General features: G+C 35.6%; 5 protein-coding genes across 5 annotated transcripts in view; 3 read left to right on the top strand and 2 right to left on the bottom strand.

The window, feature by feature from the left end:
- Positions 1–548: 548 nt before the first annotated feature.
- On the bottom strand, positions 549–2,495 carry LOC114251056 (monocarboxylate transporter 7). Its single transcript, XM_089731072.1, has one exon. It carries the CDS (start codon positions 2,493–2,495, stop codon positions 549–551), a length of 1,947 nt encoding a protein of 648 aa, XP_089587198.1.
- A 1,281-nt stretch (positions 2,496–3,776) lies between these two features.
- On the top strand, positions 3,777–6,796 carry dup (chromatin licensing and DNA replication factor double parked). Its single transcript, XM_028185213.2, has 3 exons — positions 3,777–4,489; positions 4,622–4,748; positions 5,170–6,796. Exons 1-3 carry the CDS (start codon positions 3,993–3,995, stop codon positions 6,337–6,339), a joined length of 1,794 nt encoding a protein of 597 aa, XP_028041014.2. The 5' UTR covers positions 3,777–3,992; the 3' UTR covers positions 6,340–6,796.
- Positions 6,797–7,804: 1,008 nt separating this feature from the next.
- Positions 7,805–13,577, bottom strand: GSTo2 (glutathione S-transferase omega 2). The gene is made up of 5 exons (XM_028185223.2): positions 13,188–13,577; positions 11,649–11,816; positions 9,857–10,014; positions 8,266–8,505; positions 7,805–7,992 (listed from the first exon to the last, which is right to left on the bottom strand). The coding sequence occupies exons 1-5, from the start codon at positions 13,363–13,365 to the stop codon at positions 7,846–7,848; spliced, it is 891 nt and encodes a 296-aa protein (XP_028041024.2). The 5' UTR covers positions 13,366–13,577; the 3' UTR covers positions 7,805–7,845.
- Positions 13,578–14,463: 886 nt separating this feature from the next.
- Positions 14,464–17,512, top strand: GSTo1 (glutathione S-transferase omega 1). Its single transcript, XM_028185230.2, has 5 exons — positions 14,464–14,706; positions 14,783–14,950; positions 15,080–15,237; positions 16,508–16,753; positions 17,283–17,512. Exons 1-5 carry the CDS (start codon positions 14,682–14,684, stop codon positions 17,448–17,450), a joined length of 765 nt encoding a protein of 254 aa, XP_028041031.2. The 5' UTR covers positions 14,464–14,681; the 3' UTR covers positions 17,451–17,512.
- Positions 17,513–19,288: 1,776 nt separating this feature from the next.
- Positions 19,289–21,879, top strand: part of GSTo4 (glutathione S-transferase omega 4) — a 5,844-nt gene continuing 3,253 nt past the window's right edge. The window contains exons 1-3 of the mRNA XM_028185214.2: positions 19,289–19,501; positions 19,676–19,843; positions 20,933–21,090. Coding sequence (XP_028041015.1) covers positions 19,456–19,501; positions 19,676–19,843; positions 20,933–21,090 — 372 coding nt within the window. The 5' untranslated portion in view covers positions 19,289–19,455. The remainder of the gene's footprint in view (positions 19,502–19,675; positions 19,844–20,932; positions 21,091–21,879) is intronic.

The following is a 21,879-nucleotide window of genomic DNA, read 5'->3' as shown; positions in this document are numbered from 1 at the left end:
GGTTTTCAAAATCCACTTAGTAGAAAACAATCATTTAACGACTACTAATAATGAATATTAAAATATAATGAAATGAACAAATGAATATGTTTAAAATTAAAGTACAAATCTGAAAGTTATGTTGTTTTTAAGTCATGCTCATGTTATTAATAGAACGAAACACTGCTTTTTCTGGGATAAAGAATTGCTTTTTTCACTCTGGTCTGATCTATAAACTACAAGTCCATATCTTGAATAGTTTGTGCATAAAATAACAGCGAACAAACTGACTTATGTATTTGTTATAGCAGAAATAATCGGTGTCGCCTGGGTCGTCGTTGACCATCATTAACATATTCCATGTATTTTATCCAGGTTATAAACTATCTTTGTGCGAAATTTCATCGAAATTGGTTTTATCGTAATTAGATAACGATCATTCAAACATCAACTTTCATAATTTTAATTTTATAATGACGCCGTAGACGTTTTATTTTTATGCATTTATATCTTATACGCCCTTTGTGCGTCTATAAAATAATTTAGACTCTATAAGAAAGGTTGAATATTTATGTATTTGTTTTAATAAAATTCCTTTTTAAATTTTCAATTTTTGTGTTTTCAACGATTGCTATATTTTTTAAAGGCAATAAGCATAAACCACTTAAGGTCAAACATGAACCTGCGACATAGAACGCTGCTGAATATCCAAAATGTTTCTTTATAACACTGGCTACTGGTGTGCTGACCAAAGAACCTATTCCTTGAAACATCAAAATGATTCCGGTCCCATTTGTCAGTTTATCCAAGCCATATATATTTACAATAATCATACACCGAAGACTAGCCACACTAGCAATTGAAAATCCAAAAATACAACAATAAAGGTATTGATAATGTAAATCAAATGAAAAGTTTGAACATATCGTTGCTACGCCAGAAATCGTACATGATAAAAAATACAACTTTAAGGGGTCCACTTTATACGCAATAAAGCCTAAGGCCAACCTACCTGCAGTATTGGCGAAGGCTATGGCACTAACAAAAAATCTACAGTCGTTTGCTGCTATACCTGCATTCTCATTTCGGTTTTGTATGAAAACATAGGGTACTAAATATCCTAAATACGTTAGCATACCACTTGTACATAAAAGTAAAAAAGAACATCGTTTCAACAACTTAGGGTCCATCATTGTTGCAAGTATTCTTCTTGCGGCAGTTGTAAATAATCCCTTATTTTCTTGCAAATCTGCTGTAGTAACAGCACGTGATACGGCTAACTGGTACTCGAGACCAGTTTTTGTTTCTTCAGTAGTATTTAGCATACTTTTTTGATATACTGGAAGATTTTTTAATTTGCCATCGTAAAAAGCATCATCTCGATATAATGGTCTTAATTGTGGGTCATGACTTTCCCAGTGAAACAATCGCCCGCAACAACCTTTATGTACAGATTTGTCTTCATGAACAGTTAATTCAATATTTCTTTTGGTTTTATCTAGCACACTACTTGATATCACAGACCTTACTCGCTGTAGCTGTCGGCGACTTATACCACCTTGCGGGCTATTTGCTTTGAGTGTAATTTTAGACACAGCAAGCGTAGATGGACCTGCTTGTGAAGTTGGTAGTACTGTATTATCTTCAACTACAGCTGCAGCAGTGGGAAAATTCGCATTAGAAACAGCTCCAAACAATCGTTCCGTAGCAGTCGGTGTAAGAACTTCAACTTTAGAAATTCTTGATGGCGAACGTCGGACAGAAGCCGTTGATATGCTAGGTAAATAAGTCACCGTTCTGGTGGGGTCATCAGACGTATTAACAACAGTCAGCGATAGTAATGGTCTAAATGTCATACCGAAGTAAAATATTAAGCCGAATAAACCGGAGTGTATTAGGGTAGGCAATCTCCATCCTCCTAACTTGACTAAATAGGAGTTTATTGGAAACATGATCATTATTCCAATGCTTGATCCTGTTGTAGTCACTGACAAAGCAATTGATCGAAGTCTCTCAAAATAAAAACCAACCACCAAACTTGAAGACATATTGATTAAGCAACACCCAAAACCAGTCATTGCACCATAAAATATACACATTCCTAAATAACTCGTAATAAAATATGAACAAAAAAGACAAAACGTACAGATCACAGACCCGGTCATCATACACGCCCGGAAACCGAATCGATTGATCAATGCTGAAGCCAATGGACCCATTACAAAATATAACGCTACGGCGATTGAATTTATTAGATTCACTAAGGATTCCTGCAATTTCAAATCGTTCGCCATGTCGTTTAATAAGCTTCCAAATGTAAATACTACTCCATCCATTATTAGAATGCTGAAAAAAGCTCCAATAACGACCACCCATCCCCAGCCTCCATCTTGAGGAACCGATATTTGTGCAGCAATCTCAGTTTCTTCTCCACCTTCAATCTCATCTGGGTTATTCACAACTCTGCTAGGTGTGACTAAAATACTTTTCTTTGTAAAATTTTGCTTTTCAGGCATATTTAAATAGCTAATTTTGTTTCCCCTTACCAAATATGTTTATGGTGTGTAAACGTTTTGATTTATTGAATATTATATAAATTAATCTAATAGTAGAAACAACTGTCATCAACATTTTTTTAATTGTGATATTAGAGATTTAGTGAATATGAGTGACATTAGTGGAAGATCGTTACTAAGATGCTAGTGTTACAAAAAGCATACTTACCTACTTTTAGAGAGTTATAAAAGCATTTCATGCATTTTCAAAGGTTGTTAAATTAATTTATTTGGTTTAAATGAAAGTTGCACAGGGTAGTAAAGTAACTAGTAAAGTCTAACGAAACAGTGTTCAACGTCGGTGGTCAAGATACGGCTGGCTCGATGAAGTTTAAAAACCTTACAATTGAAGCCGAATGCAACATTAGTAGGTACTCACTAGCAGATGGCAGATGGCATAATCATTTTTGAATCGCTGATCTATTGTATAGTAAGTAAATCCTAAAAGTAACTCATATAAACAATTAAAAATTTATTTTCTTCATTAAATTATGATATTTAATTTAATAAATAATTAGTTTAGGTTAGGCTTCCACTTTTTGTCATTGTTTGTAATCATTATACCTCCACAAAACAGACAATAAACATTAACATCTCTCGATGTAGAACTTCTTATTAAGGACATCAGATTTCATGTCAGTTTTGATCAGCAAAAGTTATGATAGAAGATTTTAGAAGAATGTGTTTCATGTAATATATATGTATCGATGAAATACTAATCGTATACTATATTACTACTACTAATATATACATATAAATAAAATTGGAGTGTCTATTAGTAATATTGAAATAACAGCTTTTTACCACATGCACAGGAATATATATACGGTACATACACCAAAACAACATTTTTTACAATTTTTGTCTGTCTCTTTGTACCGGTTAATCTCTGGAACGGCTGAACCGATTTGACGGGACTTTCACTGATAGGTAGCTGATGACATAGGAGTAACTTAAGCTACTTTTTTTAGACTAGCCTCACCCCGCGGTACGACAATAACCGCAGGTAGCATCGTGGCACTCAGCTAGTATACTATACGTATAATACATATACGTAACTTTATGCATCATAAAGTTCAGCATTTCGTGTAATTTTACCATTATTGAGATATTATTTAATTTCATTTCGTTCACCCAATATCTAACGTGTTATACATCATTTAAAACTATTTCATTTAATTCCTTCTTTTTTTCTTTTCACTCAACATGCATGGCTTCGTCTTTTGTTCCCTTTGCCAGAGCAGTGAACGAATCAAACCACAATCAAACGGACAATTTTTGACAGTTGATTAAAATTTATGTGAACGACAGTGGAATGACATGAAAATGTAAATTTGAAGTCTTTTGGAGGGAAAACATTGAGGCATAGTAAAAATAGCTGCAATACAAAGTTTCCACTACTTTCATTAGAAACTTGTAATTAATCATAATTTTAGTAAACGCCAAGCAATAAGTATAATGTCCCAAACAACGATTACATCATTTTATAATAGCAGAAAAAGACCAGCAGCGGATGATATAGCCACAACCAAGAGTAAAATTGCACATTTAGACCGTGCGTTGGAATCTAAAGCACTTAACAAAGCTACGGCTGCTAAGAAAACAGGAACGGTAATTGATATTAAGTTAACAAATGATGATATCAAGACTGATGTAAATACTGATATAACATCACCAGCTCCAAAAGTGCCCGAAAAATGTAAGGAAAAAGTAGCTTTTACGAAGAAGGGAAATGTGCCCAAGACAACTCAATTGTCACAACGTGGAACTATAAAATCAGCTCGACAGGAACTAAGCTTAGGAGACATTAGGAAAAAATTAGCTAATAGTTCGAAGCTTGCAGAACTGAAAGCATCTGCTGAACGTATTAGCAGAGGTATCAAGCTATTAAAAGAATCCAATGAGACAAAGAATCTAAAAGAATTCAAGTCTATCAATGTGGAAGTACCCTCGAGGTGAGTTTCATGTAGATATTTCTTGCATCCATCTTAATGTATCAGTTTATAAGAATCAGAAGGTTCAGGAATAATGAAACAAAATTTTCAACTATTATGAAAAATAATTTAATTCACCTTTTTTTCCATTAGTCCAAGTAAGAGAGTTCCAGTAAGAAATGAATTGCTTCCTCAAAAAGCTGATGTTCCTATAAGTCCTCAAAACTCCCTCATTTCTCCAAGAAAAGTTTTTGTGAGTCCAGTGAAAAGCCCTAGCAAGGTAAGCTGAGCTTATACCGTTTGTAGTGTAGTAATTTAAAGTAATTTATATTATTGTATTACTAACTAGCGACCCGCCCTCGCTTCGCTTCGGAAACATTAAAACACACATGAAACCAAAAAAAAAAAAAAAAATTAAAAAAAGTAGCCTATGTTCATCAGGGATAATGTCGGCTTCTAATGGAAAAAGAATTTTTCAAATCGGTCCAGTAGTTTCGGAGCCTATTCGAAACAAACAAACAAACGATTCTTTCCTCTTTATAATATTAGTATAGATGTATGTCTGCACATTGTGCTTGAGTACATGTTTAATGACATTACCCAAATATGACATCAGGTATCAATGCGCATTATAATATTTTGTAATTTTTAGCAGAAAATAAACAAAAGTATAAATTAAAACTGTATTTATTTTCCCAAAGGTACCAGCGTATATCAGACATGCATCATTGGCAACAACTTCTACTAGCCTACCATTACCGCATAAATATAGGTTCCTGGCTGAGCTATTCAGAGGTATGGAGACAGTTGTGGCATTGCTTTATAACAGAAATGAGAAGATAACATTCACAAAACTCAAACCATCAGTCCAGGAAATGCTCAAAAGAAACTTTGGAGAGAAACATTTGGCACAAATAAAGCACTTAGTGCCAGATTTTTACAATTTTGAAGTACAAAAGATTAAAAACTTCAGTACTTCTTCTCATAAAGATGCCTATGAACTTGTTGTAACTCCAAATTTTCCCAATGATATAAAAAATATGAACCCAAGTGTGCTTCTGGAGAGGAGAAGGTTTTTCTTTAATACCCTTTTGCAGGTAGTGATGAAACATCATTCTCAATATCTCCTTACTCTTGACCCTCCAATGGTCATACCAGATAATAAGTTAACACGTTGGCATCCAGAATTTGAGTTGGAGAAATTGCCTGAAATTGAAAGTGCTAAATTGCCTGAGCTGCCAAATGTAGAAAAAATGTCAACAGCTCAAGATGTACTTGCTAAAGCACGTGAACTATTCAAATGTAATACTAAAATGGAGAGAGCTATGGAGAAATTAGCACACGCTAAAGCACGAGGCCTAACTGAGCAGGAGAAATTAGTTACTGGCATTACAGATGATAACAAGAAAAACACTGTTACTAATGGAACTCAAACTCCTACTACAAGCACAATGACACTTCTCAATCCTGCCTTGCGTAATTTACCAACAGCTCTCTTGGAGAAAGTTAAAGCTAAGCAGGCAGCCAAAGCACTCGAGGCCATGACAAGGTCTTCAGAAACTGAACAAAAATATCACATTTACAGTAGACTTCCAGATCTCGCCAGAACACTAAGAAACATTTTTGTCACTGAAAGAAAGAATGTCCTTGCATTGAACATTATTCTATCTAAATTAGACAGCAGTTTTAAATCTAAGGTATCAGCCAATGATTTACATAGAGACATAAAAATTCTGACAGACGAAGTTCCTGAATGGTGTAAATTGCATGAAATAAGAAATACTTCATATTTGAAATTGGATCGAAATTCAGACTTAAACACAATTATCTGTAAATTAGAAGCTTTGGCTGATAAATACAAAGTAGACTAAGAATAATTGCTTAAAGTAAATCACAAAAGGCTGAGTAATTCACTTCATCTCTTAATTTTAAAATTAAATCACTTCATGTCTTATATATTAGAAGCTCGTTTAATATTAGTAACTGCTACTTTATTGTTATAAGAATGTTGTGATCAGTAATTACGTTTATTATATAATATTATGAATTAGTGTATACATATTGACTGTAATTGCCAAAACATGTTGACATAATTTTTGTAGATTTAAGCGGACATCATTAATTTATGTATGTTTAACATTCAGTCTGATTAGATATTTACATGATACTCTTAAAATTATGATATAAAAAAAGAAAATTTTGACATGAACTAAAAAAAACGACATTTAGTTTGTATTAATTTAGTATTTATGTGATTGGCTTTATGTTTCTTAAGTTACACACAGTGTAAAATATATTCTTGAATAAAAAGAGTGGAAATATGCAAAATCTATTTTTAACTGATACACAAATACTAGTTTCCCAAAATTTTCACCTCTTTGTAGAATGTTTTTTCCTTAACTAATTATTTGCTGGTTGCCTAAGGCAAAGTTTCCATATATGCATAATCTATTTTTACCCGATACACAAATATTGGTTTCCCAAAATTTTCACCTCTTTGTAGAATGTTTTTTACCTGCCAAAATGTCGGTTAAGGACAATTCCCTTTACCTGTCCTATAATACTGCCTTTTTCATATCATCTAGGTCTATGGAAAATGCCCCATTTGGGTATTTATGAGTTACACAGACAGATATGCCTACATCTTTTGATTGCTTTGACTGAAAAACTATTTATTTATGTACACACAGAAAACAAGACACAGTACAGAGTAATAGGAAAATTATGTACAAAGGCACTACATTATTATGACTTCTTTCCGTAGACCTTATTGTTACTAATTTTGACCTAACACCTCTACTCGTTCCTAAGAAAACGATCTTAAGCATTTTGCAGATAAACAGACTGACAACAAAGTGATCCTTTAAGCTTTTCGAATTTGTCCATTTCGAGGACCTTAACCTTAGTAAATGTTATGTAAGTAGTAGTAAATCTTATATAAGTTAAGTAAATTAACTTATATAAGATATTGTACTTGGTGTTCTGTGTCTACAGATTGATGTTGATTTTATTTGTCCTATATAGAATAAGGAATTTCTCATAATGGTCCAGTTTTCTTTCGTGCTATCTGTCAGTGAAGTCGATCTGAAACCACTGCCTTCATTCAGATCAGCTTACCCATGTCACCTGGGTCGGGAATGAGCTGCAAGTTTTTTCCAGAGCACACATGTGAACACATATATGAGCTTAATTAGAGCTCATTGAAAACGCTTGGTTGTGCAATTGACAATATCAATGTTCATGAGCAATGATGACCATTCACTATAAGTGGACCAAAAATACCTCGTTTGAACACAATAAAAAAACATGGTGTTACTGTTTATAAAAACGCACAGATTTTACTGTTATGAATTCTTATGAATTTATTAACACATATTTTAAAATGATTTCAAACATTCATTTAACAATTCATAGTTCGGTCTCTCTTTTTTAGTGTAGGCTTCATGAAATTTGGCCAAAATCTCCAGCGGAATTAAGTACTGGCTCACGGCAGAGTCCTTCAACATGTTGTCTATGTACTCCAACTGAAAATTAATTTAATAATCATATATAGATTAAAAACATATGCTTGAGAATTTTTCGGTATACCTATGATTTAAAAGAAATTATTATTTTATTTATTTTTAAGACGCATTTATTAGTTTACATGCTTCAGCTCTGTACAGAAGAATGGAGAAAACTTAGCCAGTAGTATTTCCGCAGCCAGACGCTGGTGTGCTGAGCCACTTCCCCAGATACTACAGCACAATATATACATATATAGTTTTGGTATAAACAATGATAAAGGTTATCCTTACCAGTAAAGAATACTTAGACGGTTCAAGTCTCAATCTTTCATCATGGGCAAATGCTCTAAGCCTCTCGAACCAAGGCCAAATCATATAATCAGCGTATCCAGGTTCACTTCCGTCCAAGAACACAGAGCCTCGGTTTTTCAACTGTTCCTGGATGAAATCTAAAGCCTTGTGGTACGCAGCAACATGCTCCTCATTGACAGTGTCGGAGAATTTTAGAATCTTTATAAAAAGCGACTGAATCTGAAACGAACCTTTAATTCAATAAAACAATTAATTTGATTTGGTAGGTATTTTCTTCGGTTTTAGCATTGTTCCTCTTTACGGTAGGCAGCGGTTTGGCTCTGCCGCTGCCATTGCTGACATCCATGTGCGACGGTAACCACTCACCATCGAGTGGGCCGTATGCACGTTTGCCTAAAATAACAACAAAAAAAGCCATAGACATAATTAAAATTAAGTTCATTATACAACGAAAAGCGTAATGTATTCGAACCGTCGGAAAGAATAAAAAGAAACACGAGATTAAACTGTAAAAATAATTATAGTGCATTACGTAACCATTTCATTAATATGACGGTATAGCTTTCGGTGTACTGACTGTCTTCTAAGTAAACCAGAACCCTAGTGTGTCAAAGAAACCCTAATAATTGACTACATCTGATGTAAAATCGAAGTTAGTTAATTTATTAAATTTTTATTTTACATTTCCAAATTAATTTTTTATGAAGGTAGCACGACCCTATAGTCGTTCTTTTGAATTGAAAACGAAGAGCGCTGTTGTACTTCCAGCAGCAGCGCTGTAATGACGTGCGCATGAGCATCGACACCACGCCTATTTCTGCCGCGTAGCAATCGTGCGTTCCGGTACGAAGAGTAGGACAAAGCTTATACAATACAATTATGTATTATAGAAACTTCGACCCCATGTCTTAAATTAGGTGCTGTTTATGGGCTTCAGTAGTTAACTGACCACCAGGTAGGCCGTGAGTTGCTTAACTATTTCATCATCATCAGTAGTATCATCATCAGTATATCATCATCATCAGTAGCCCACATTGTCCACTGCTGGACATAGACCTCTCCCAATCCACACCACTGAGCCCGGTCTTTGGCTCTCCACATGCACCTCTTGCCGGCCACCGTTCGGAAGTAATCGCACCACCTAGTCAAGGCGCGTCCCACGTTACGTTTTCCGTTGCGCGGTCTTCACTCGAGAGCCCGTTAACTCCAGCGATCGTCAGTTTTACGGCATATATGACCAACCCACTGCCACTTCATCTTAACTATTCACAGAAATAAAAAGGTCGATGATGTTATACGACCAAATAATTTAACAAAGTTAGTTTTATATGGTTACTGGCGGAAGGGCATGTTCCGAGCCCGCATGAGAGTGTTATGGGAAAGAGTTTATGTAATACTTTCTGTAATTTAGTATTTTTCTATGATCATCCAAGACGGACACACGAAGACCAAGGCCCGCATTAAGACCTTATATTGAATTGAATGAATACAACGGCTATGCTAGAATCTAAACGATTGTAACATGCCCTTCCGCTAATTTGTATTTTTTTTACAAACATGCATTTCTTACAGGCGCCGATGCTTCTACAATAATTTTGTCCAATGCTTTCTTCAAAGGATCTTGCGGCAGTAAAGGCCTTTTCGGATAAACCTCATCTAAATATTCAACTGTCACTAAGCTTTCGTAAATGGTCACATCTTCTGCTATTTCTATCGCTGGAACTTTTGCTGAAATTTGAAAAGCAAATGTTTTACTTATCAACAAGAATTTCATACGTTGGCAGGTCTTTATTATTAGATTAATGTACTGACCACATTACCATTAGTATTACAGCATCGATCCATTTGTATTCATTATTTTGTTCTTTCAGACAGAGAGTTTTTTTTAAAGTTTTGCTTTAGAGTTTGAAATTAAACTTGGCTTTCTTATCTTTTTACGTCTGAATTGTTACGACAAACAAACTGAGAATTCCAGATCTAAACGCCAATGAAATTGCTAGGATTGTTACTTTAATTGAAACTGGGCACATGTTTATGAATGTGGTACAAACAACGAATATCAATCAATATCTCTGATACCTTGAGTTGTGAAGAGATACCAACAGACCGCAGAGTATCAGATCAGATACTCGCACGACAAGGACAGAGACGACTACGGTTCATCGTTACCGGCGTGGCGTATCGGATATACCGGATATCGGTTACTTTTTGAAATTGTACCTCTACTTCATCTGATTTAAGAACGAAGGTCGAAGTTCAACGGGCTACCGTAGGCACAAAAAAAAATTAGAAAATAATCGATTCGCAATCCGAAACACGAAACTTTTGACTCGCGTTTTATAGATTATTTTTATATTTTATATTTACTGGTGGTAGGACCTCTTGTGAGTCCGCACGGGTAGGTACCACCGCCCCGCCTATTTCTGCCGTGAAGCAGTAATGCGTTTCGATTTGAAGGGTGGGACAGCCGTTGTGACTATACTGAGACCTTAGAACTATATCTCAAGGTGTGTGGCGCATTTACGTTGTAGATGTCTATGGGCTCCAGTAACCACTTAACACCAGGTGGGCTGTGAGCTCGTCCACACATCTAAGCAATAAAAAAAAAAAGATAAATCCATATGTTGCTTAAAAGTCAGATGATAAGATGTAGAGACGTCCGGTAGAAAACTACGTACAGTGCAACATTATTGAGACAATTTGAATTTTGAATTTGAATTTGTATACGGGGTAGAGAACTCTACGCCAATGAAAAGAGAACGAGCTTACAGCCCCTAGTAGAGAATTATAGCGGGCGCATTGCTACAGGTTCTCATCCGAAAATTTTAATTAAAGCATGAGTAAAAATATTCAAATATCAACTTTTTTTATTTTTTTTTATTGCTTAGGTGGATGGACGAGCTCACAGCCCACCTGGTGTTAAGTGGTTACCGGAGCCCATAGACATCTACAACGTAAATGCGCCACCCACCTCGAGATATGTTCTAAGGTCTCAGTATAGTTACAACGGCTACCCCACCCTTCGAACCGAAACGCATTACTGCTTCACGGCGGAAATAGGCGGGGTGGTGGTACCTACCCGTGCGGACTCACAAGAGGTCCTACCACCAGTGATTACGCAAATTATAATTTTGCGGGTTTGGTTTTTATTACACGATGTTATTCCTTCAACGTGGAAGTCAATCGTGAACATTTGTTGAGTACGTATTTCATTAGAAAAATTGGTACCCGTCTGCGGGATTCGAACACCGGTGCATCGCTTCAACACGAATGCACCGGACGTCTTATCCTTTAGGCCACGACGACTTCAAAACTCTAGATATTACATTTCGCTAATATAATATTAATACACTAACACATACCGAAGGCACTTTTAGTTGTCAGCCACTCAGGTTTGTCGATCAGATCAATATTTACAACCTCATAGTCAATTTGTTTCGCGTTAAGAGCTAGAATGGTTCGCTGAGCGTAGGGGCAATACCTCATGTTGTACACTCGCAATTTTCCATTGAAAGGCGGTAAAGGATCACCTGCAAATAAAACAATTAACTATTTAGAAAGCGCATCGACATAAGATGGCATGCGTACATAGTATAATTTTTTATTATATCTAAATGAATATTTTTAATGATATTTAAAATGTGATTATCATTAAAAAGTATTGAAAACGACACTATAGCAAGATTAGCAAGTCGTCGCCTTTGCGAGATACAAATTCTGTTTCACAGAGGTCCCGAAATCTTGAGCTGCAACTACTGGTCTACTATCACCGCGCGACTGGCTTGGTGTACTTTGTTCTTTTTTAACTAAATTTAAATTGAATTTGTAATTTTATATACTGACTGACTAGCAACCCGCCCGCTCGCTTCGCTTCGGAAAGATATTTTATTATTGACTAGCGACCCGCCCTCGCTTCGCTTCGCAAAAATAATAAATTTTATTATTGACTAGCGACCCATCCTCACTTCGCTTCGGAAACATTAAAGTTTATTATTGATAGGCGAAGCCCGCCATGTTGCGCGCGGTACGACAATAACTGCGGGTGACGCCGCGGGGCGAAGCTAGTCTAAAAAAAGTAGCCTAAGTTACTCCTTATATCATCAGCTACCTATCAGTGAAAGTCCCGTCAAAATCGGTCCAGCCGTTCCAGAGATTATCCGGAACAAACAGACAGACAGACAGAAATTGTAAAAAATGTTTTTTTGATGTATGTACCGTATATATATTCATATGCATGTAGTAAAAAGAGGCTATTTCAATATTACAAACAGACACTCTAATTTTATTTATATGTATAGATAGGCGAAGCCCGCCATGTTGCGCGCGGTACGACAATAACTGCGGGTGAGGCCGCGGGGCGAGCTAGTCTAAAAAAAGTAGCCTAAGTTACTTCTTATATCATCAGCTACCTATTACTGAAAGTCTCAACAAAATCGGTTCAGCCGCTCCAGAGATTAGCCGGAACAAACAGACAGACAGACAGACAAAAATTGTAAAAAATGTTATTTTGGTGTAAGTACCGTATATATATTCATATGCATGTAGTAAAAAGCGGTACAGACACTCCAATTTTATTTATATATTTAGATAGAATAAATGTTTTAAGTAGGTCGTTCAAAGTATTATATAAAACTCATTTCTTAAAATTTTTGGCTATACCACTTCAATTCTAAAGGTACCTACGATGTGTCCTCTTCTAGAGAAATATGAACTTTTTTTAACTTGTTAGCAATATTACGTTTAATTTCACTGGTGGTAGGACTCTCGATTACAGCACTCAAGGAAATTATCGTTCGGCTATAACTCACTTATAAAAATCATCTTTAAAATAATTTCACTCCGTAGATATGTAAAACAGTGATTCAGCCAAATATAATAATAATGAATTGTTACATACATACCTTTCCTTAAATGCTTTGTGTTAAAGTTGATATTTCTGCTGTCCTTAATTGCAGACATATTTCGAAATGGTACACCAGTATAAGGTAAGACGTATTCTAATACTTGACTGATAACTCGAACACCTTGAAACGACGAATATATTAGGTGCATGGCCAGACTTACAGTGGAAGTTATCATGTTTTTATTACAATTTCGTTACATATCTACGCATTCATAAATAAAATCCATGTATTTATTATCTATGACATGTAATTTCAATTTGCTCTTATTGTTCATTCATCTTGGAGTGGTGAGGTTCACTTCTTCAAATATTTTTAATGTTCTACGTTCGGTCTACACGTTCCATTTTGATTGACTGAATGAATCTTGATTGACGTACTTGGAGCCAGCGGTTCTGAAAAACAAGCGCGAGAGTTAAATAGAATGTATATAAACACTACGTTAGTATGATTGGTCAAATTTACATGTTCGTCAGTTTCCGCATTGCACATATTAAAGTCTACACAAGCAATTTCAAAAGACTGTAGAATAGACATCAGGGATTCCCAAATCCTTTTGGGTAAAAGACTCCTTTTCCAAAATAATTTGATACTTCAGTTTTTTAGACCTCTTCGACACACAAAATCAATTTTCGATTAAATTGATCTCTGGGCAATCAACTTGGGGAATCCCTGTTCTACACTACACACTCAAAAGTCGTAAATATAATTTATGATTCTTTGGTTTCAAACTAAATTATTTTAAGCTTCACTGGGCCATAGCTATTACAGCTATAGTTACATGCACCGAACTTCGTTATTTATTAAAATTTGTAAATATTACACTATTTAAACAATACAATGTATTTACTTCATTACAGAACTATTAAGTGAGTCGTCTATTATCAAAGGTGGCAATCTGTGCATTTGGAAAAAAAAAATTATTGATATGTCAATACAGATTGATTTGAATATAATCGTCTCCTTCAAAGAATACGGTTCAAAACCTGCACTAAATAAAGGTTAGTAGTTAACCTGTTATTTATCTAAGATGTCGTTCCGAAGAGTTTTGTGACTGCCAATGGAATACAAAGTCAATAATTCGTTTTTCTGATTTACCAATCATTGTCCAAAAGTCAGATTGCCGGCTTTGATAATAGTCGACTCAAGTGCTAAATGGGTACTTGAATCAGCTGTTTGATCAATTAAGTGTGTCAGGAGTGATTTCTCATTTCTCCTAGTGTAGTGTACCTTTAAGTTATCTGTGGTTATCCCATTCATTTTTCTCAGAATTCAGTTCATTCAATTCATTTCTTCAATTCATACTGGTGGTATCTGGAATTCTTGTTTTTCTCAATAAAAAATTCTAGAAGCAAAGCAAGGAGTCTCCAACGAATTGAAACTTAGTTATTGAAGACCATTGACTTCAATAATTTAGATCAAAAGACATTAGAAGGCTACACTTCACGAAGACACTAATTTATTTTGTACTTAAAAAAAGTTACATCTTTTAACATGTCCGAGAAGCATTTACAAACCGGTAAATAATGAAAAATTTAACTAATCGATTTATTAGTAATATTTGACAATAAATTTATTGTCTTCTTTTCTTTCAGGAGATGTTTTGCCCCCATATAGTGGAAAACTTCGCGTTTTTGCTATGAGATTTTGTCCTTACGCCGAAAGGACAGTGCTGACCTTAAATGCTAAAAACATACCTTACGATTTAGTTTTTATCAATTTAGATCAGAAACCTGAATGGATCTTCAACTTTAGCCCGAAGGGTATGTATTCTGTAGCTTTGATGCAAATTAAGATATAAAAAAATCAATGATTGAATCCTAATTTATTTAATCATGACTATTTACTAAGTGCTTAATTGTTCTACATTACTTTTATTACTTAACTCTTAGGTACTGTGCCTGCTTTGGAATATGAACCTGGTAAGGCACTCTTTGACAGCAACATTATAAATGTTTATCTTGATGAAAAGTATCCAGAGATTCCTCTGCAAGCATCAGACGCCCTGCGCAGAGCTCAAGATAAAATTCTCGTTGAGAGCTTTGCTCCAGTATGTAATTTTTTTATAATTTTTTTTTATTAATGAAGTTAACTATTAAGATTATATTCAGTATGCTTAATATCAATTTCATAAAATTTCAATGGTTTGTTTAGATTATATACTATAGCAGATTTGGTAAACTAACGTGAAAAATATAATAACACATCATATAATGCACCTTGAAGAAAAGTTAAAATAGAAAAAAGGCAACTAAAGAAAAGTATTTAAATCCAAAACAGCAATTTTCCTGTTTGTTTGTTTGAACACTTTCCTAGAATTATTGAATGCAATCTCATTTAGTTGTAACAGGTTGACAGGATACAATTTATATCATAATTGAGAGTCTTGGATTGTTTGATTTTGTAAATATATGGATATTGGATATTGTAAAAATAACATATTGATACTTAAAGACTTGTAGAGTTTACTTTTGTGGTGTTAAATATTAGAAGTTAAATAGCAAATGTTATTTTATAATATTACTAGCTGACCCGGCAAACATTGTTTTGCCACATATAAGATTTCTAGGGAATTTCTAGTGTAGAAAAAAAAACTAACTTATTGTAAGTGTGTAGGGATGTGGTAAATGAGTGAAAGAGGTATGTAGTGCTGTGAACGATGAGAGATGAATATATAATAAAAATAACAAAACCTCATTCAACCACATATGTCATTATAACAAAAAAAAAGGCCAAATAAAAAAAAAATGCTAGGGGTGGACAACCCTAATCACTTAGGGTTATAAAAAATAGATAGTAGCCGATTCTCAGGCTTACTGAATATGCATAAAAAAATTCATGAGAATCGGTCAAACGGTTTCGGAGGAGTATGGGATCGAACATTGTGACACGAGAATTGTATATATTAGATATACAAAAGTTACTGTGTCTACTTGTTATGTTGTCACACCCAAATTAACAAATTGATTTTGACTTAATTAGTATGGAAACAATCTCAACCTTGGAGGGAAATATAAGTTGCCTTTCATCCCCGTGGAGCACAAGTTTCAATTCATGTGATACAAAGTGTAATCTGCCATAGGGAATCCGTGAATGATTTTATTAATAAGAATATCAAAAAATAATAAGCCCCATATGATCCAGGCTAAGACAAATTGCTAATAACACAAAGACAGAAATGATGAAAAAAAAATTTGTACATTTTTGAGTTTCAATAGATTAAGAAGTGTAGTATTTGCAAAAAAAAATTATGATACAAAACTGATTAACTGTCATATTATGAATTTAAAAAGAACCAATAAAAGTATATTTCATTTTAGGCACAATCAGCTTACTATACAGCAGCATTCAATGCACAAGCTCTCGAGCCAAGCATGGTAGAGACTTACCACAAAGGACTTGAGGGACTACAAAAAGAGCTTGAAACGCGCAGTACTAAATATTTACATGGGGACGAGCCTGGGTGGGTCGATTACACCCTTTGGCCATTTTTAGAGCGGTTTGAGGCCCTGCCCCTGATTGGAAAAGCTGAGTTTGCTATTGACAAAACTAAATATGAGAGACTGGTATGTTAGTTCTGTATATTATTTTAATCTAATTGCAATATAATTTATTGATTATTCCTATGAACTTAGGGTATTATTTTACACTTGCTATAAAACATTGACTGCTGTGTAGGTCACCGGTGACCTATGTGACACACTGAAGTAATTATGTTGATTTTTCTTTTCTATCTTTTTACAAAAACGCCGGAAAATCAAGTAGATCTTAGAGAATGAATATATTTCTAAGAGACCTAAAAGACATACACAAATAAACAGACAAAGTGAAAGGCTAAGATAGACAACCGAGGCGCTTAGTAACAGAAATCGATTTAATTACTTTAGTGCACCACATAGGACTACGTGACGATCACGACCACTCTGTCAAGAGTGACACGACTGAGAAGAACGACATAGGACACCGGTGACTTATATGGCAATCAATGTGTGAATAGAAGACCTCTGCAAATCTGTTAATTATTGTTAAATACCACGAAATCTGTAGAAATTATGTATCATTGATGTGAACAGCTGTTCATCACTGTTTTGTCAGGTTACTTACATTGAAGACATGAAAAATGTGCCTGCTGTGAAGTCGTACTTCTTGGCAGCAGAGACCCATGCGAAGTTCATTGAGTCTCGCGCCAAAGGAGATGCCAATTACAATATGCTAGACACTAGTGCTGTTTGCTGCATGCGCCCCAGGAAAAAGAAAGAATAAAAAGCATGTTTATGAAACTTGGAACAATATAATGAAAATAAAGTATAATTTTGCAGAGAAAATGGTTTTATTTTTCGAATTCAATCTTTGATTTATTAGTTTAGATTACCGTTATAGGCTGACGAATGTGCGGCTCGCCTGATAGTAAGTTGTCATTATTATATTGTCATATTTGGTAACAAAGGGCCGTGACATGACAATCCTCTCATTGTGGCCGCCGCTAATTACCTATCTGATCCAGACGATGAGCTAACGCAAAGCCTCGTCACTCGAAACATGTCTTTTCGGATCCCCCAGATCCTCTCGATGCTTTTAGTTCCCTCAAGCACCGGTCACCGTCCTGGTCAAACTCGTCGATTACGATGAAGAGTTTCGACGAGTGAACTAACTCAGACTCCACTGAGTTTCTGGCCGGATCTTCTCAATGGGTCGCGATTCCGATCGGGTGGTAAATTCTGCGAAGCACAGCTCTTGCTTTTTATTTTTTATTGCTTAGGTTTGTGGACGAGCTCACGGCCCACCGGATGTTAAATGGTTACCGAAGACCATATACAGCGTAAATTTCGCAACCCACTGAGATATCAGTTCTAAGTTTCTAAGGTCTCAGTTTGTACCCATCAAACCGAAACGCACTACAGTTTCAGGGCAGAAATATTTTAATTTAAATATTTTAAATGGCTGGGGCTAGTTTTAGCAAATTCTCTGAGGTTGAGCCTATGAGCTCACCTACCTGTCCGGGCGTAGTTGGATTAGCCCCCTGGGCTACCGGCGAATAGCTAGGAAAAAAATATGTTTTGATGTCAATGGGCTCCACTAAGCATTTAATTGATTTTGTCTCACTACATATAGAAATCAACACAAAATTTTCGATAAAAACTTCCTTCACTTTAATGTGTTATTTAAACACAACAGACAAACAGATTGACCAAAAATATCAGTGTTAGGTAGGGTTAGTACATTAACTTGATATACGCTGGTTAAGACTATTGATTGTAGCAGTGTGGCCTTCGTATTTATATTATTAATTGAATGTCCAAGATCAACGCAAGAATGCAATTCTGGGTTTATTTTGAAATGGTGGTATCTACATTAACTTTATTTTATTTATTTGAAGGATTTATTTTTAAATTAACCTGTAGGTTTATTGGTGGTAGGACAACTTGAGTCCGCACGGGTAGGTACCACCATCCTGCCTATTTCTACCGTGAAGCAGTAATGCTTTTCGTTTTGAAGGGTAGGGCAGCCGTTGTACTGTTAAAACTGAGACTAATAAAAGAAAAGAATCGTTTAAAAATTACATGCTCAGTTTCTTTATACCTACACAATATACTTTGCAATCTGAACTCAGTAGTTACTTTTATCTGCATAAGTAGATAAGAACTGGAAGATAAAATAAATGATAAAATTGTAGAATTTACAATATTATGCTATTATTTGCTGTTATGCTATTATACCCTTTCGTCTATATCTATACTTCTATACTCTATACTAATATTATAAAGAGGAAAGATTTGTTTGTTTGTTTCGAATAGGCTCCGAAACTACTGGACCGATTTGAAAAATTCTTTTTGCATTAGAAGCCGACATTGTCCCTGATGAACATAGGCTACTTTCTTTAATTTTTTTTTTTTTTTTCATGTGTGTTTTAATGTTTCCGAAGCGAAGCGAGGGCGGGTCGCTAGTCTATAATAAAGCATATTACATAAGATATAGCATAAAAAATATCTATAAAACCTACATTTTTTTTTGCCGATGAATTTCATGGTACAACCTGGTGATTCAACAAAGGCCAGAGCTTATCAAATGCGCACTGAAGTATTTATTTACTCCACACTCGTGATAGTCCTGCCTTAGACGGCGATAATTATTATGTACCTACGACTTTTTTATACATTGGTTGTCTGTTGATAAACTCGTACGTTATTAATCTTAACAGTGCGTAAATTTATTTGTCTCCAAGTCATTACAATCAGTGACAATCCATATAATCATAGAGTAAACGAAAATGGTTTCACCAAAAATTAACTTTAACACGAAGCATTTGGGAAAAGGTAAATGGCGATTTACAAACTTTCTAACTGTTCATTATTATAACATAACGTCTTTAACATTGAATTTAATGTAAAATTCTATGTATGATTCATAGTCATCACAATAGTCTGTCATAAATAACAAAAACCTACATAATAACCTAGGAAGTCCCAATTAAATTTTATTTATTACAGGCGATCCTTTACCACCTTGGAGCGGAAAGTTGCGAGTCTATAATATGCGTTTATGTCCCTTTGCACAGAGAACAATATTAACGTTAAACGCAAAGCAAATCGATTACGAAGTGATAAATATTGATCTCGTTAATAAACCAGAATGGTTGCCGACAAAAAGTATATTCGGTACGTACAATCACGGTACTTTCCGAATGTCATTTCCGGGGTTATTCTTATTTTCATTGATTGTTCGCGATGTTGAAGTGACAGTGTGCAATGCGTATTGCTCGTAAAGCGCGCACTTGATATTGGCATGGGTAGGCCGCCCACGATGTGAAAAAGTGACCTACTGAAGGTCGCCGGAATCCGCTAGAGGTAGGCAGAGAGAACCGGCCATTTTGGCGAAGCTAGTGAGAGGAAATCGTCGTGGCCTAAAATGATAAAGTGCTTGGTGCATTAGTATTGAACGATGCGACTGTGCCGGTGTTCGTATCCCACAGGCAGCTACCTAGTTTTCTATTGAAATACGTCCATAACAAATGTTCACGAATGACTTCCAAGATGAAGGACAAACATTGTGTAATAAAAAATTACACCCACAAAAATTATAATTTGCCTAATAATTATTAGTAATAGAGCGTCTTGTGAGCTCTCACGGATTTGTACTACCAACCTGTCTTATTCTGCCATGAAGCACTATTGCGTTTCGGTTTCAAGGGTGACGACTACCGTTGTGGTGATCAAACCGTTGTGGTGACTAATATACCTAGTCTTGCCATAAATACTGAGACAAAAGAAAAAAAATTCTATTGCAAATAACATTTATTACTTTTACAGTGTGTTAGTTTAATACATACATATAAAACAATTAAAGTATAAAAAGCTTATTCGAAGTGTTATCCGTTGGATGCAATACAGTCCTTTAAACGTTGAGGCCAGTTATCAATAGAAGCACGCACTCTTTCCTCCCGCCCCCCTAACCCCAGCCAGGGCTTCGCCCCTGGACCCCGGCTCGGTACTCCACGAACTTTCGGCCTGGTAGGAGAAAAAATAGTATTTGCACCGCGGAAGAAAAGTTGGACATTTCCTCCAGCGTGTTTGCATGAAATTTAAAACGCGGGAGGAAATGTCCATCTTTTCTCCCTTGGTGCACAATGTACTATTAAAGTATTTACTAGCTAAACTCTAATTGGAATTCAGAATGTTAGTATTATTCAAATAAGACTATTGTATTGTGTACCGTTACTTAGCATAGTATTTTATTAAATAACTCAGGTAAAGTACCTACAATTGAGGTGGAAGATGGAGTATGTATCTGCGAAAGTCTTATCATCGCAGAGTACTTAGAGGAGGTATACCCCGAAATACCTTTAATTTCAAAGGATCCAATAAAGAAAGCGTATGAAAAAATAATTATTGAAGCTTCCGAGCCTGTACGTATTTTATTAAATATTTATTCATAGTAGTCGGGATGAAAGTGAAAAAATAGAATGAAATGCTTCCATTACTTTCTGAGTTTGTTTCAGAAACTAAGGAAGTCAATCGGTGATGTATGTGTGTTGTAGTTGCCTGTTTTGTTTAGTAGGTACCTATATATAATATTTACGAGAGGTATACAAAGCCATACAAGAGAATAAAAACGAATAGGAGTGTGCTTTTTTTTAAAGTCGCTTAAACGGAAACGGCTCCACATAATATCATCACAGGCCGTCAGGGTACCATATGATGGGGCCGAGAGATGGACGCTCACAAAGCAAATTATCTATGACCAAAATGCAAGTCGCGCAATGAGCCATGAAACGGGTTGTTATGCATTTCTCTATGGGATAGGATGCACAATACTGAAATCTGCAGAACTGGTTTGACTGACATAGCCAAAGTGACTGCTCTGAGAAATTGGAAGTGGGCCGGTCTCACATGGGCTCATACCGGATCCTGTGGGCCGAATGGTAAACAGTCGACGTCGCCCTAAACACGTCATTACGGATCCATTATCAGTGCTTTAAGGTACCTCAAGCACCGGTCATCGTCCTCGCCGAAGGGCTCGACGAGTAAATTAACCCATAGACACAGCCCACTGAGTTTCTCGCCGGATCTTCTCAGTGGGTCGCGTTTCCGATCCGGTGGTAGATTCTGCGAAGCACTGCCCTTGCTAGGGCTAGTGCTAGCAGCACTCCGGTTCGAGTCCCGTGAGCTCTATACGTCAAGGAGAAGCTGAAATA

The sequence above is a fragment of the Bombyx mandarina genome, chromosome 11 (assembly GCF_030267445.1).
Source record: "Bombyx mandarina strain Sakado chromosome 11, ASM3026744v2".
Classification (NCBI taxonomy): domain Eukaryota; kingdom Metazoa; phylum Arthropoda; class Insecta; order Lepidoptera; family Bombycidae; genus Bombyx; species Bombyx mandarina.
Note: the sequence above shows the minus strand (reverse complement) of the source record. Positions and strands in the feature narration are given on the sequence as shown.

Bases quoted from the DNA above. Each gene is read 5' to 3' on its own strand.
- LOC114251056 (XM_089731072.1), bottom strand. From the start codon at position 2,495: ATGCCTGAAAAGCAAAATTTTACAAAGAAAAGTATTTTAGTCACACCT.
- dup (XM_028185213.2), top strand. From the start codon at position 3,993: ATGTCCCAAACAACGATTACATCATTTTATAATAGCAGAAAAAGACCA. The intron at 4,490-4,621 runs GTGAGTTTCATG...TTTTTCCATTAG, and splicing joins AATGTGGAAGTACCCTCGAG to TCCAAGTAAGAGAGTTCCAG. The intron at 4,749-5,169 runs GTAAGCTGAGCT...ATTTTCCCAAAG, and splicing joins CAGTGAAAAGCCCTAGCAAG to GTACCAGCGTATATCAGACA.
- GSTo1 (XM_028185230.2), top strand. From the start codon at position 14,682: ATGTCCGAGAAGCATTTACAAACCG. The intron at 14,707-14,782 runs GTAAATAATGAA...CTTTTCTTTCAG, and splicing joins CGAGAAGCATTTACAAACCG to GAGATGTTTTGCCCCCATAT. The intron at 14,951-15,079 runs GTATGTATTCTG...CTTAACTCTTAG, and splicing joins CTTCAACTTTAGCCCGAAGG to GTACTGTGCCTGCTTTGGAA.
- GSTo2 (XM_028185223.2), bottom strand. From the start codon at position 13,365: ATGATAACTTCCACTGTAAGTCTGGCCATGCACCTAATATATTCGTCG. The intron at 10,015-11,648 runs GTATGTGTTAGT...TTCAAATTTCAG, and splicing joins GACAACTAAAAGTGCCTTCG to CAAAAGTTCCAGCGATAGAA. The intron at 7,993-8,265 runs GTAAGGATAACC...ATTAATTTTCAG, and splicing joins CGTCTAAGTATTCTTTACTG to TTGGAGTACATAGACAACAT.